General features: G+C 42.0%; 1 protein-coding gene across 1 annotated transcript; it reads left to right on the top strand.

Annotated features, from left to right (window-relative positions):
- The first annotated feature begins 3,773 nt into the window (after positions 1 to 3,773).
- Positions 3,774 to 4,838, top strand: LOC147960427 (uncharacterized). The gene has a single exon (XM_087533345.1). It carries the CDS (start codon positions 3,774 to 3,776, stop codon positions 4,836 to 4,838), a length of 1,065 nt encoding a protein of 354 aa, XP_087389471.1.
- The last annotated feature ends 10,823 nt before the right edge of the window (positions 4,839 to 15,661 follow it).

Raw genomic sequence — 15,661 nt, 5'->3', positions numbered from 1 at the left:
TGGTCTGGGAGGAAAATGCATAGGTTTCTGAACCCATGGTTCTCTTTCTTTACCGTGTTTCCTAGCAACAAAGTCTTTCTTATCATAGCGTTGATTCTTTGATTGTGGGTTATCAAGATCACAGCAGGTTCAATTTCTATATCATTATCATTACTAGGTTGAGCATCATCATGAACATTATCATTAACATTATCACTAGTTTCAGGTTCATTACCAGATTGTGTTTCAGCATCAGAGATAGAAATATCATTTGGATTCTCAGGTGTTTCAATAACAGGTTCACTAGAAGCATGCAAAGTCCTATCATTTTTCTTTTTCTTCCTTTTAGAAGGACTAGGTGCTTCTATATTATTTCTCTAAGAATCTTGCTCAATTCTCTTAGGGTGGCCTTCAGGATACAAAGGTTCCTGAGTCTTTCTACCACCTCTAGTCATAACTCTAAAAACATTATCATTATCCTTACTGTTCAATTCATTGGGCAAATCATTTTGAGCTTTAAGTACTTGTTCTACTTGAGTGGTAACCATAGAAGCATGTTTACGAATAAGTTTAAGTTCACCTTTAACATTAGCCATATAATCACCCAAGTGTTCAAGCATATTTGAATTGTATTTCAATTGTCTACTAAAATAAGCATTGAAGTATTCTTGCTTAGCCATAAATTTATCAAACTCATCTAAGCATGGGCTAGCAAACTTAGTAAATGGGATTTCAGCTTTATCATGTCTATAGAGAGAATTTAACTTTACTACCTGTGTCGGGTTATCAAGACCATGAGTTTCTTCAATGGGTAATGGATTAAGATCATATGTTTGTTCAACAGGCGGTAAATTAAGACCATGTATTTCTTCAATAGGAGGTAAATTCTTAACATCTTCAGCTTTAATACCTTTTTCTTTCATAGATTTCTTTGCCTCTTGCATAACTTCAGGACTGAGAAATAGAATACCCCTCTTCTTCGGAGTTGGTTTAGGAATAGGCTCAGGAGCTGGCTCGGGAAGTGTCCAATTATTTTCATTTGCCAACATATTATTCAATAGAATTTTAGCTTCATCCGGTGTTCTTTCCCTGAAAACAGAACCAGCACAACTATCCAGGTAATCTCTGAAGGCATCAGTTAGCCCATTATAAAAGATATCAAGTATTTCATTTTTCTTAAGAGGATGATCAGGCAAAGCATTAAGTAACTTGAGAAGCCTCCCCCAAGCTTGTGGGAGACTCTCTTCTTCAATTTGCAAAAATTATATATATCCCTTAAAGCAGCTTGTTTCTTATGAGCAGGGAAATATTTAGCAGAGAAGTAATAAATCATATCCTAGGGACTACGCACACAACCAGGATCAAGAGAATTAAACCATATCTTAGCATCACCCTTTAATGAGAACGGAAATATTTTAAGGGTATAAAAGTAACAAGTTCTTTCATCAGTAGTGAACAGGGTGGCTATATCATTTAATTTAGTAAGATGTGCCACAACAGTTTCAGATTCATAGCCATGAAAAGGATCAGATTCAACCAAAGTAATTATATCAGGATCAATAGAGAATTCATAATCCTTATCAGTAACACGGATAGGTGAAGTAGCAAAAGCAGGGTCAGGTTTCATTCTAGCATTAAGAGATTGCTGATTCCATTTAGCTAATAACCTCTTGAGTTCGTATCTATCTTTGCAAGCTAAAATAGCTAAAGAAGCTTATTTATCAAAAAGATAACCCTTAGGAATAACAGGCAAGTCTTCATCATCACTTTCATCAGTATTATCAGATTCAATATTTTCATTCTCTCTAGCCCTAACAAGTTGTTCATCAAGAAATTCACCAAGTGGCACAGTAGTATCAAGCATAGAAGTAGTTTCATCATAAGTATCATGTATAGCAGAAGTGGCATCATCAATAACATGCGACATATCAGAATGAATAGCAGAAGCAGGTTTAGGTGTCGCAAGCTTACTCAAAACAGAAGGGGAATCAAGTGCAGAGCTAGATGGCAGTTCCTTACCTCCCCTCGTAGTTGAGGGATAAATCTTGGTTCTTGGATCTTTCAAGTTCTTCATAATGATAAGCAGATATATATCCCAAGTGACTCAAAGAATAGAGCTATGCTCCACGGCAACGGCGCCAGAAAATAGTCTTGATAACCCACAAGTATAGGGGATCGAACAGTTTTCGAGGGTAGAGTATTCAACCCAAATTTATTGATTCGACACAAGGGGAGCCAAAGAATATTCTCAAGTATTAGCAGCTGAGTTCTCAATTCAACCACACCTGGAAACTTAATATCTGCAGCAAAGTGTTTAGTAGCAAAGCAATATGATAGTAGTGATAACGGTAACATAAGGTAATGGTAGCAAAAGTAATGTTTTTGGTATTTTGTAGTGATGATAGCAATAGCAACGAAAAAGTAAATAAGCGAAGAACAATATATGGAAAGCTCGTAGGCAATGGATTGGTCATGGAGAATTATGACGGATGCGGTTCATCATGTAACAGTCATAACCTAGGGTGACACAGAACTAGCTCCAGTTCATCAATGTAATGTAGGCATGTATTCTGAATATAGTCATACGTGCTTATGGAAAAGGCCGAAATCACTGTTCTGACCTTGTCAGCGTTTATTGTCACAAACTGAACCCGACGTGAAAGTATTTCATGATTTGACCCTTTTAAAAATGCCAGGGTCCGCGGCGTTTCCACCCAACATAGAAACGCCGAGCAAGCTAGCGTTTCTGCCCTGGCCCATCTAGCGTTGTTTGCTGACGTGGCAGGCTGGAAACACCGATCCATCTAGCGTTTCTGGAAACGCCACAATCAGTGGCGTTTCTGGTGCAGATATTTTAGGTGGTCGTGGGGCTTTCACCCACCACTCACCACTCACTCTCTTCTCCCCCATTGGCCTATCCCGAGCTCTTGCCCTTTTCCCCCTTTGTGTCCCTCACTTAGCCCCTCACAAATCCTTGCAAATCGATTGGGTTGGTCCGTGGATCTGGTGTCATTTCTGTTCGTTGAGGTAACCTCCTTCATCTCACAAATTTTTATTGGTTGGATTTGTCCATTTGGATTGATTTGTTCTTGTTGTTCCTAACCCTAGTTTTGAGCATGGATCTATAATGTGATGTTTTGAGTATTGTTGTTCCAATAGTGTTGCATTTTGATGTTGTTGAGCATACCTTATTGTGGGTTATGGCTAATGTTAAGATTTAGGGTTAGGGTTATGGCCAATGTTAAGATTTAGGGTTAGGGTTAGGTGTTTTGTTAGCAATGTGGTATATTTAGCATTGTACATTTCTTATACTTATGTTACCATTTTTTTAGATGGACAAGATTGTGAATATTCATTATGTTGACAAAGAGGCATTCATGAATGTGGATATTGTTGACAAGTATGAGGAAGTGTTTATATTTCTTGAGACCCCTAGTTATGAAGAGGTTGTGGAAGAAACACGGATAAGATTAAAGTGGGTGGATGCAAGTGATCAAGTTGAATTAGTAGGAAGATATGATGTTGGGTCGGCACACAAGTGTCGAATGAAGACAATGCCTATCAAGTCCAATTTGCATTGGGCTGCACATAAGGAGGTTGTTGCATCCTCGGAAGTCAAGTCACTCGAAGTCTTTGCAAGTAAGGCGGTCAAGGCTCCTCTCTTTCATGTTGACTTGAACCAAACCTTAGTAGATGATGTGAACCCGGTTAGTAGTGTGCCGCCTATTATTGAGTATAAAGTTGAAGCGGAAGCCAATGAGTATCCCCAATATGAGTTCGGAGGTAGTGCACCGATGAAAGATGATGACGATGACTCCGACGAAGAGTATGAGAGGCACCACAACATTGTTGGTGATGTAGAGGCTGAAGTAAGGCATCAGGACATGGATCCTGACATTATCTATCAGCGTGCTTGTGTGGATGACTCGGATGATGAAGGCCCGGTGAATGAGTTGGACGAGGATGGCTTGACTGCGAAAGAAGCAGAGTGGTACACAAAAATCACCGGTAGGGATCACAAAGTTCCCTTGTTTTGTGATGTTAGCCTTGCAGATAAGGCTATAGTCGATGGTGGCATGAGCAAGACAATTGAGGCTAGACAGTTCCCAAGTAGTACACCCGACGCGATTTCGATGTCATACGTGAGGAAAGGTTTGATGTTCGAGCACATGCTAGAATTTAGGATGTGGTTGTGTGAGTATGCTGTCAAACACCACAGGCGTTTCATAGTTGTTCACTCAGACTGCAACAAGCGATACACCGTGAAATGTGAGGTAGAAAGATGCAAATGGAAAGTCAATGGAAGACTCGCGAAAGATGGTTGGTGGAAGATAACTAGTTGCAAAGCCACTCACCAATGCACACCGCCGGCCGTAGAAGCACGGAAGACACACCGTCAACTAACCTCGGAATTCATTGATTATAAATACCAGAAACATATAGCCGAGGATCCAACCATTAAAGTGAAGTTGTTGATGAGTTGGATTGAAGATAAATTCGGATATAAGGTCAAGTACGGAAAGACATGGAAGGCCAAGCAAGTCGCTCTCAGAATGTTGTACGGTGGATGGGAAGAGGCTTACAACATGCTACCCAGGTTGCTGGGAGCGATGTCGTACAGAAACCCAGGAATGTACCACTATGTCCAAGATATTGAAGGAGTGTTCCGTCGTGCCTTTTGGACGTTTGGCCCATGCATTGCAGCTTTTGAGCATTGTCGACCGGTTTTGTCTATAGATGGGACATTCTTGACAGGGAAATACAAGGGCACACTCATGATAGCAATGGCACATGATGCTAACGATCAGGTGTTGCCTGTGGCATTTGCTTTGGTCTCCGTGGAGAACCAAGACAACTAGGAATGGTTCATGAGACTTGTTAGGAGCACGGTCATTCCTCCGAATAGGGAGGTATGCATCATATCCGATCGGCACCAAGGCATATTGAAGGCCGTGGATATTCATATTCCAGGGCATGCGAGGCTTCACCATCGATGGTGTATGAGGCACTTCATTGCAAACTTTTACAGGGCTTGTAAGAACAAGGATCTTTGCAAGGATCTTAACTCCGCATGTGTAGCCTTCTCCGTTAAGTCATTCACAACACGCTTGAACAAAATCTATGAGAAGGCAAACGAAGGTGGGAAAGATTTCTTAGAAAGGAATATTGATGAGAGACACAAGTGGTCACGGGCATGTGACGAAGGAGGCATGAGATATGGTGACATGACAAGCAATCTAGTTGAGTGCTTCAACTTTGTCTTGAAGGGTGCCCGTCAGTTGCCGGTGACGGCAATAGCGGAATATACCTTTTACAAGCTGAATGAGTATTTTTTTGAAGCACTCCGATGAAATCGACAAGTTGATTGCTGATAGTGAGAAGCCTCCCAATGAAATTTATCCGAAGAAGGTTGCCGAGTGGCTGGAGTTTCAGAGAGACAAGTCAGCCATCCTACAATGAAACGCTCTGCGTGGCTTGGCGTTTCTGGAAGACAGAGGCTGGCTGGGACATGTTCACGAAACATTGCCGCTCACCCCAGGAACGCCAATGACCCTGGCGTTTCCACCCTACAACTAAACGCTCCCCGTAGCTTGGCGTTTCTTTAAGACAGAGGCTGGCTGGGACATGTTCACGAAACATTGTCGCTCACACCCGAAACGCCGATGACCCTAGCATTTCCCGGCCACAGATAAACGCCATTGTCCTTGGCGTTTCTTCCCTGTTATGCAGAACACAACAAACCCTGTTGCCCATGTCCATTCCATCATAGATAGCAAAGGTACAACAACAGTTTTCACAATATAATGCCAAGTACAGCAACAGTATAGCAATGAGACATATTTTCGGCAACGAACTTAACATGATCCAGCTTACATAATGATACGTCTCCAACGTATCTATAATTTTTGATTGCTCCATGCTATATTATCTACTGTTTTGGACTATATTGGGCTTTATTTTCCACTTTTATATTATTTTTGGGACTAACCTATTAACCGGAGGCCCAACTCAGAATTGTTGTTTTTGCCTATTTCAGTGTTTCGGATAAACAGAATATCAAACGGAGTTCAAACGGAATAAAATCTTCGGAAACGTGATTTTCTCACCGAACGTGATCCATGAGACTTGGACCCTACTGCAAGGGATCAAAGAGGTGGTCACGAGGGTGGGGGGCGCGCCCCTCGGTGCTCCACCGACGTACTCCTTCCTCCTATATATACACATGTACCCCCAAACGATCAGAACAGGAGCCAAAACCCTAATTCCATCGCTGCAACTTTCTGTATCCACGAGATCCCATCTTGGGGCCTATTCCGGAGCTCCGCCGGAAGAGGGCCGTCATCACGAAGGGCTTCTACATCATCCTAGCCCCTCCGATGAAGTGTGAGTAGTTTACCTCAGACCTTCGGGTCCATAGTTAGTAGCTAGATGGCTTCTTCTCTCTCTTTGAATCTCAATACAAAGTTCTCCCCCTCTCTTGTGGAGATCTATTCGATGTAATCTTCTTTTTGCGGTGTGTTTGTTGAGACCGATGAATTGTGGGTTTATGATCAAGTCTATCTATGAATAATATTTGAATCTTTTCTGAATTCTTTTATGCATGATTGGTTATCTTTGCAAGTCTCTTCGAATTATCCGTTTGGTTTGGCCAACTAGATTGGTAGTTCTTGCCATGGGAGAAGTGCTTAGCTTTGGATTCGATCTTGCGGTGTCCTTACCCAGTGACGGAAGGGGTAGCAAGGCACGTATTGTATCGTTGCCATCGAGTATAACAAGATGGGGTTTATTTCATATTGCATGAATTTATCTCTCTACATCATGTCATCTTGCTTAAGGCGTTACTCTGTTTTTAACTTAATACTCTAGATGCATGCTGGATAGCGGTCGATGAGTGGAGTAATAGTAGTAGATGCAGAATCGTTTCGATCTACTTGTCACGGACGTGATGCCTATATACATGATCATGCCTAGATATTCTCATAATTATGCACAATTCTATCAATTGCTCAACAGTAATTTGTTCACCCACCGTAGAATACTTATGCTCTTGAGAGAATCCACTAGTGAAACCTATGGCCCCAGGGTCTATTCACATCATATCAATCTCTATCACTTTTATATTGTTTTGCTATTTACTTTGTTTTTACTTTTTACTTTGCATCTTTATATCAAAAATACCAAAAATATTCTATCTATCATATCTCACTCTCGTAAGTGACCGTGAAGGGCTTGGCAACCCCTAATCGTGTTGGTTGCGAGTAGCTATCGCTTTGTGCAGGTACGAGGGACTTGAGCGTGGGCTCCTACTGGATTGATACCTTGGTTCTCAAAAATTGAGGGAAATACTTACGCTACTCTGCTGCATCATCCCTTCCTCTTCGGGGAAAACCAACGCAAGCTCTAGACATAGCAAGAAGGATTTCTGGCGCCATTACCGGGGAGTCTACGCGGAAGTCAATATACCAAGTACCCATCACAATCCCTATCTCTCGCATTACATTATTTGCCATTTGTCTCTCGTTTTCCTCTCCCCCAATTCGCCCTTGCCGTTTTATTCGCCCTCTCTCTCTATCCTCCCTCTCTGTTTGCCTTTCTTGCTTGTGTGTCAGTTTTTTTGCCTGCTTGTCGTTATGTCTGAAACTGGGGAAGTTATCGCCAATTTGGGCGATAACAATATCATGGAAAATTCTGATGCTCCTGCTAAAGAACCTACCATCTTTCATACAAAAAAATTCCGTGTTGGTAGTGGTAATATTATTGGAAAAGGAGTTATTCAAGATTTCTTTACTTGTGCCAGTGTTTTACCTTCTATGGGTAGTTCTATTCTTCACAGAACTAGTAGTCTTGCGGACGCTATTGCCATGCTTGTAGTTGAACTTGAAATACAATTCATGCACATGCATCCTTCTGTACAAAGGATTTTTCTGGAATTTTCTAATATTGAGCATTCTTCTGTTAAGCGTGCCGCTACTATCTTTTTGGCTCATGAGTTTAGATTCATAATAAGAGAAGCCAAAGAAATCTCTGCGCATTATAGGGTGGACGCTTGCCGTCCTCCCATAGAGGCTATCCTCTTTGATCAAGAAGAAATAATGCGTTTCCAATCTCTAGATTATGTTGCTTTTAATGAAAATCTTAGAAGAAGGGTTCCTACCAATGTTTTAGTTGATAGAATTTCTGAACTTAATGATGATTTGGCTATTCGAAATAATGAACTAGGATATTCTCTCGAATATAGGCTCACAAAGTTCTGTCAAAAGAATGCTTATAATGATGAATTGGTTGTGCATTATGAAGGACCGAAGGAGGAACCTATACCTCCCAAGGTTGATCTTGGGGACTTTTGTCCCGTTAAATTTAGTCCTTTTGATTACTTTTGCTTGCCTCAAAGAAAACTTGCTGCCGAACATAGAGAATATGAAATGAGTTTCACCAATCTATCTTATTACTATGGCAATACCTAGATCTATCCTTGCTTGTTATGCCTAGCTAGGGGTGTTAAACGATAGCGCTTGTTGGGAGGCAACCCAATTTTATTTTTATTCCTTGCTTTTTGCTCCTGTTTAGTAATAAGTAAATTATTTATCCTCTATTTTGGTTGTGTTTTTTGTGTTTAATTAGTATTTGTGCCAAGTAGAACCGTTGGGAAGACTTGGGGAAAGTCTTGTTGAACTTGCTGTAAAAAACAGAAACTTTAGCGCTCACGAGAACTGCTGTCATTTTTATTTGAAGAGTGCTATTTAGTTAATTATTTTTGCAGATGATTAATACATAAATTCCTCACGTCCAGCAATTTATTTTAGAATTTTTTGGGTTCCAGATCTTGCGCTAGCTACAGATTACTACAGACTGTTCTGTTTTTGACAGATTCTGTTTTTCGTGTGTTGTTTGCTTATTTTAATGAATCTATGGCTAGTAAAATAGTTTATAATCCATAGAGAAGTTGTAATACATTAGGTTTAACACCAATATAAATAAAGAATGAGTTCATTACAGTACCTTGAAGTGGTCTTTTGTTTTCTTTCGCTAACGGAGCTCACGAGTTTTCTATCTTGAGTTTTGTGTTGTGAAGTTTTCAAGTTTTGGGTGAATTCTTTTGATGGATCATGCAACAAGGAGTGGCAAGAGCCTAATCTTGGGGATTCCCATGGCACCCCCAAGATAATCCAAGGACACCAAAAAGTCAAAGCTTGGGGATGCCCCGGAAGGCATCCCCTCTTTTCGTCCACTTCCATCAGTAATTTACTTGGAGCTATATTTTTATTCACCAACATGATATGTGTTTTGCTTGGAGCGTCTTGTATTATTTTTGTCTTTGTTTGTTAGTATGCCACAATCATCTTTGCCGTACACAACCCTTGCTGTACACACCTTTTTAGAGAGCCATACATGAATTAAAATTTGATAGAATACTCTATGTGCTTCACTTATATCCTTTGAGTTAGATAATTTTGCTCTATGTGCTTCACTTATATCTTTTGAGCTAGATATTTTGCTCTATGTGCTTCACTTATATCCTTTGAGCTAGATAATTTTTCTCTATGTGCTTCACTTATATCTTTTGAGCGTTATAATTTTGCTCTATGTGCTTCACTTAGATCTTTTAGAGCACGGTGGTGGATTCGTTTTAAAGAAACTATTGATATCTCATGCTTCACTTAAATTAATTTGAGAGTCTCTTAATAGCATGGTAATTTGCCTAATAATAATATGCTTGGTATTCAAGATTTGTGAAACTTTCTTTTGAGTGTGTTGAATACTAAGAAAAGATTGAAGCATGATAATTGTTTTGAGATATGGAGGTGATAATATTAAAGTCATGCTAGTTGACTAGTTGTGAATTTAAAGAATACTTGTGTTGAAGTTTGTGATTCCCGTAGCATGCACGTATGGTGAACCGTTATGTGATGAAGTCGGAGCATGATTTATTTATTGATTGTCTTCCTTATGAGTGGCGGTCGGGGACGAGCGATGGTCTTTTCCTACCAATCTATCCCCCTAGGAGCATGCACGTAATACTTTGCTTTGATAAATTCTAAATTTTTGCAATAAGTATATGAGTTCTTTATGACTAATATTGAGTCCATGGATTATACACACTCTCACCCTTCCACCCTTGCTAAGCCTCTCTAATACCGCGCAACTTTCGCCGGTATCATACACCTACCATATACCTTCCTCAAAACAGCCACCATACCTACCTATTATGGCATTTCCATAGCCATTCCGAGATATATTGCCATGCAACTTTCCACCATCTAGTTCATCATGGCATATCCATCATTGTCATATTGCTTAGCATGATCATGTACTTGACATAGTATTTGTGGCAAAGCCACCGTTCATAATTCTTCCATACTTGTCACTCTTGATTCATTGCATATCTCGGTACACCGCCGGAGGCATTCATATAGAGTCATACTTTGTTTTAGTATCAAGTTGTAATCATTGAGTTGTAAATAAATAGAAGTTTGATGATCATCATTCAATAGAGCATTGTCCCAAAAAAAGGCCAAAGAAAAAAAAGTAGGCCCAAAAAAAAGGAGCAATGCTACTATCCTTTTTTCCACACTTGTGCTTCAAAGTAGCACCATGATATAGCAAGTCTCATATATTGTGCTTCAAAGTAGCACCATGTTCTTCATATAGAGAGTCTCATATGTTGTCACTTTCATATACTAGTGGGAATTTTACGTTATAGAACTTGGCTTGTATATTCCAATGATGGGCTTCCTCGAATTGCCCTAGGTCTTCATGAGCAAGCAAGTTGGATGCACACCCACTAGTTTCTTTTGTTGAGCTTTCATACATTTATAGCTCTAGGGCATCCGTTGCATGGCAATCCCTACTCACTCACATTGATATCTATTGATGGGCATCTCCATAGTCCGTTGATACGCCTAGTTGATGTGAGACTATCTTCTCCTTTTTGTATTCTCCACAACCACCATTCTATTTCACCTATAGTGCTATATCCATGGCTCACGCTCATGTATTGCGTGAAGATTGAAAAAGTTTTGAAAAAGTTAGAGTATGAAACAATTTCTTGGCTTGTCATCGGGGTTGTGCATGATTTAAATACTTTGTGTGGGGAAGATGGATCATAGCCAGACTATATGATTTTGTAGGGATAACTTTCTTTGGCCATGTTATTTTGAGAAGACATAATTGCTTTGTTAGTATGTTTGAAGTATTATTATTTTCTATGTCAATATAAACTTTTGTCTTGAATCTTTCTAATCTGAATATTCATACCACAATTAAGAATATTTGCATTGAAATTATGCCAAGTAGCACCCCGCATCAAAAATTCTCTTTTTATCATTTACCTACTCGAGGACGAGCAGGAATTAAGCTTGGGGATGCCTGATACGTCTCCAACGTATCTACAATTTTTGATTGCTCCATGCTATATTATCTACTGTTTTGGACTATATTGGGCTTTATTTTCCACTTTTATATTATTTTTGGGACTAACCTATTAACCGGAGGCCGAGCCCAGAATTGCTGTTTTTTTGCCTATTTCAATGTTTCGGATAAACAGAATATCAAACGGAGTCCAAACGGAATAAAATCTTCGGAAACGTGATTTTCTCACCGAACGTGATCCAGGAGACTTGGACCCTACTGCAAGGGATCAAAGAGGTGGTCACGAGGGTGAGGGGCGCCCCCTAGGGCGCGCCCCCTGCCTCGTGGGCCCTCGGTGCTCCACCGACGTACTCCTTCCTCCTATATATACACACGTACCCCAAACGATCAGAACAGGAGCCAAAACCCTAATTCCACCGCCGCAACTTTCTGTATCCACGAGATCCCATCTTGGGGCCTGTTCCGGAGCTCCGCCGGAAGAGGGCCGTCATCACGGAGGGCTTCTACATCATCCTAGGCCCTCCGATGAAGTGTGAGTAGTTTACCTCAGACCTTCGGGTCCATAGTTAGTAGCTAGATGGCTTCTTCTCTCTCTTTGAATCTCAATACAAAGTTCTCCCCCTCTCTTGTGGAGATCTATTCGATGTAATCTTCTTTTTGCTGTGTGTTTGTTGAGACCGATGAATTATGGGTTTATGATCAAGTCTATCTTTGAATAATATTTGAATCTTTTCTGAATTCTTTTATGCATGATTGGTTATCTTTGCAAGTCTCTTCGAATTATCCGTTTGGTTTGGCCAACTAGATTGGTAGTTCTTGCCATGGGAGAAGTGCTTAGCTTTGGGTTCGATCTTGCGATGTCCTTACCCAGTGACAGAAGGGGCAGCAAGGCACGTATTGTATCGTTGCCATCGAGGATAACAAGATGGGGTTTATTTCATATTGCATGAATTTATCTCTCTACATCATGTCATCTTGCTTAAGGCGTTACTCTGTTTTTAACTTAATACTCTAGATGCATGCTGGATAGCGGTCGATGAGTGGAGTAATAGTAGTAGATGCAGAATCGTTTCGATATAGTTGTCACGGACGTGATGCCTATATACATGATCATGCCTAGATATTCTAATAATTATGCACAATTCTATCAATTGCTCAACAGTAATTTGTTCACCCACCGTAGAATACTTATGCTCTTGAGAGAAGCCACTAATGAAACCTATGGCCCCTGGGTCTATTCTCATCATATCAATCTCTATCACTTTTATATTGTTTTGCTATTTACTTTGCTTTTACTTTTTACTTTGCATCTTTATATCAAAAATACCAAAAATATTCTATCTATCAGATCTCACTCTCGTAAGTGACCGTGAAGGGCTTGACAACCCCTAATCGCGTTGGTTGCGAGTAGCTATCGCTTTGTGCAGGTACGTGGGACTTGAGCGTGGGCTCCTACTGGATTGATACCTTGGTTCTCAAAAATTGAGGGAAATACTTACGCTACTCTGCTGCATCATCCCTTCCTCTTCGGGGAAAACCAACGCAAGCTCTAGACGTAGCACATAATAATTACCAAGTCTTGCTAACATAGAACTAACAAGTCCATCAGACATAAAACATAACAAGTTCATCACATATAGAACTATACCAAGTTTGCTCCACCTGAAACACTAACTACATTTCTAGTTCACCACATATAGAACTAACAAGTTCGCATTAGTCATCACTTCACTTCTTGCCTCTTTTTGCAGCCATCTTCCCCCTGTTGACGTAGCCCTCTGGAGTGTTCTGCCATCCAGGACGTCGGATGGTTCTTGAGCTAACTCGGCGTGCTTCTTCAGAAGGTTGAGAAGGTTGAGTTGGCGGTGGAGCATCTTCCATCTCCGAAGCCCCAAGCTCCACATAGTCCGGATCCGCATCGTAGTCTGTCTCCTCCTCGTCATCTTCCTGTTCATCAATCCATGCTCGGCTCGAAGAAGCACCTGCTCGGCTGGAAGATGGACCAGCGGAAGAAGCACGTGCTTGGCTCGAAGATGGATGAGCGGAAGACAGCACATCCATTCTATACTGAGCACGTGCACGCACATCCGTGGATGAACCGCCATGGCAAGAAAGTAAAGCGGCTAGTGTTCGGCAAGCAAAGACATTGACATGTAAATATGCAAAAATGGTTCACATGACACATGTTCATATTAAGAGGGCCTCTAACCTGTAGAGTACTCCTAACGAGAACGTCTGTTTCTGTACCAGGTGCACGGCCAAGCACCACATTACTATCATTGATACATCTCCATAGCTCCGTGCCCTGAATAAAACTTAAGTGACACACCACTCATGAAGAAATGTCACATGTTCAAAAAAGAGACAAAAAGACATACCACTCGGTCATGCAGAGGGCCATAATCTAGGTGCACTCCAATGGTCTCCCTATTGGGGATCGTAGCAGAAATTTAAAATTTTCTACGCATCACCAAGATCAATCTATGGAGTAATCTTGCAACGAGGGGAAGGAGAGAGCATCTACATACCCTTGTAGATCGCTAAGCGGAAGCTTTCAAGTGAACTGGGTTGATGGAGTCGTACTCGTCGTGATCCAAATCACCGATGATCCTAGTGCCGAACAGACGGCACCTCCGTGTTCAACACACGTACAGCCCGGTGACGTCTCCTACGCCTTGATCCAGCAAGGGGAGAAGGAGAGGTTGGGGAAGACTCCATCCAGCAGCAGCACGACGACGTGGTGGTGGTGGAGGAGCGCGGGACTCCAGCAGGGCTTCACCAAGCACTACGAGAGACGAGGAGGGAGAGGGGTAGGGCTGTGCCAACAGGGGGGAACTTCATGTGTTGGGCTGCCCCTTTGCCTCCACTATATATAGGGGGAGAGGAGGGCTGCGCCCCCACCTAGGGTTTCCACCCTAGGGGTGGCGGCAGCCCTAGATCCCCATCTGGGGTGGCGGCCAAGTGGGGGGGAGAGGGAGGCGCACCAGGCATGGGCCTTAGGGCCCATCTGCCCTTAGGGTTTGCCCCCTCTTCTCTCCAGGCGCATGGGCCTTGGTGAGGAGGCGCCCCAGCCCACCTAGGGGCTGGTCCCTTCTCACACTTGGCCCATGTATGCCTCCGGGGCCCGTGGCCCCTCCCGGTGGACCCCCGGACCCCTCCGGTGGTCCCGGTACACTACCGGTGATGCCCGGAACACTTCCGGTGGCCAAAACCATACTTCCTATATATCAATCTTTACCTCCAGACCATTCCGGAACTCCTCATGACGTCCGGGATCTCATCCGGGACTCCGAACAACATTCGGTAACCGCGTACATACTTTCCCTATAACCCTAGTGTCATCGAACCTTAAGTGTGTAGACCCTACGGGTTCGGGAGTCATGCAGACATGGCCGAGACAACTCTCCGGTCAATAACCAATAGCAGGATCTGGATACCCATGTTGGCTCCCACATGCTCCACGATGATCTCATCGGATGAACCACGATGTCAAGGATTCAATCAATCCCGTATTCAATTCCCTTTGTCTAGCGGTACGATACTTGCTCGAGATTCGATCGTCGGTATCCTGATACCTTGTTCAATCTCGTTACCGGCAAGTCTCTTTACTCGTTCCGTAACACATCATCCCGTGATCAACTCCTTGATCACATTGTGCACATTATGATGATGTCCTACCGAGTGGGCCCAGAGATACCTCTCCGTTTACACGGAGTGACAAATCCCAGTCTCGATTCGTGCCAACCCAACAGACACTTTCGGAGATACCTGTAGTGTACCTTTATAGCCACCCAGTTACGTTGTGACGTTTGGCACACCCAAAGCACTCCTACGGTATCCGGGAGTTGCACAACCTCATGGTCTAAGGAAATGATACTTGACATTAGAAAAGCTTTAGCAAACGAACTACACGATCTTGTGCTAGGCTTAGGATTGTGTCTTGTCCATCACATCATTCTCCTAATGATGTGATACCGTTATCAACGACATCCAATGTCCATGGTCAGGAAACCGTAACCATCTATTGATCAACGAGCTAGTCAACTAGAGGCTTACTAGGGACATGGTGTTGTCTATGTATCCACACATGTATTTGAGTTTCCTATCAATACAATTCTAGCATGGATAATAAACGATTATCATGAACACTGAAATATAATAATAACTAATTTATTATTGCCTCTAGGGCATATTTCCAACAGTCTCCCACTTGCACTAGAGTCAATAATCTAGTTCACATCGCCATGTGATTAACACTCACAGGTCACATCGCCATGTGACCAACATCCTAGAGTCTACTAGACTCAATGAT

The sequence above is a fragment of the Triticum urartu genome, chromosome 7A (assembly GCF_056163025.1).
Source record: "Triticum urartu cultivar PI428250 chromosome 7A, HENAU_Tu73, whole genome shotgun sequence".
NCBI lineage: Eukaryota > Viridiplantae > Streptophyta > Magnoliopsida > Poales > Poaceae > Triticum > Triticum urartu.
Note: the sequence above shows the minus strand (reverse complement) of the source record. Positions and strands in the feature narration are given on the sequence as shown.

Excerpts from the sequence above, each read along its gene's own strand:
- LOC147960427 (XM_087533345.1), top strand. The coding sequence starts at position 3,774 with ATGAAAGATGATGACGATGACTCCGACGAAGAGTATGAGAGGCACCAC.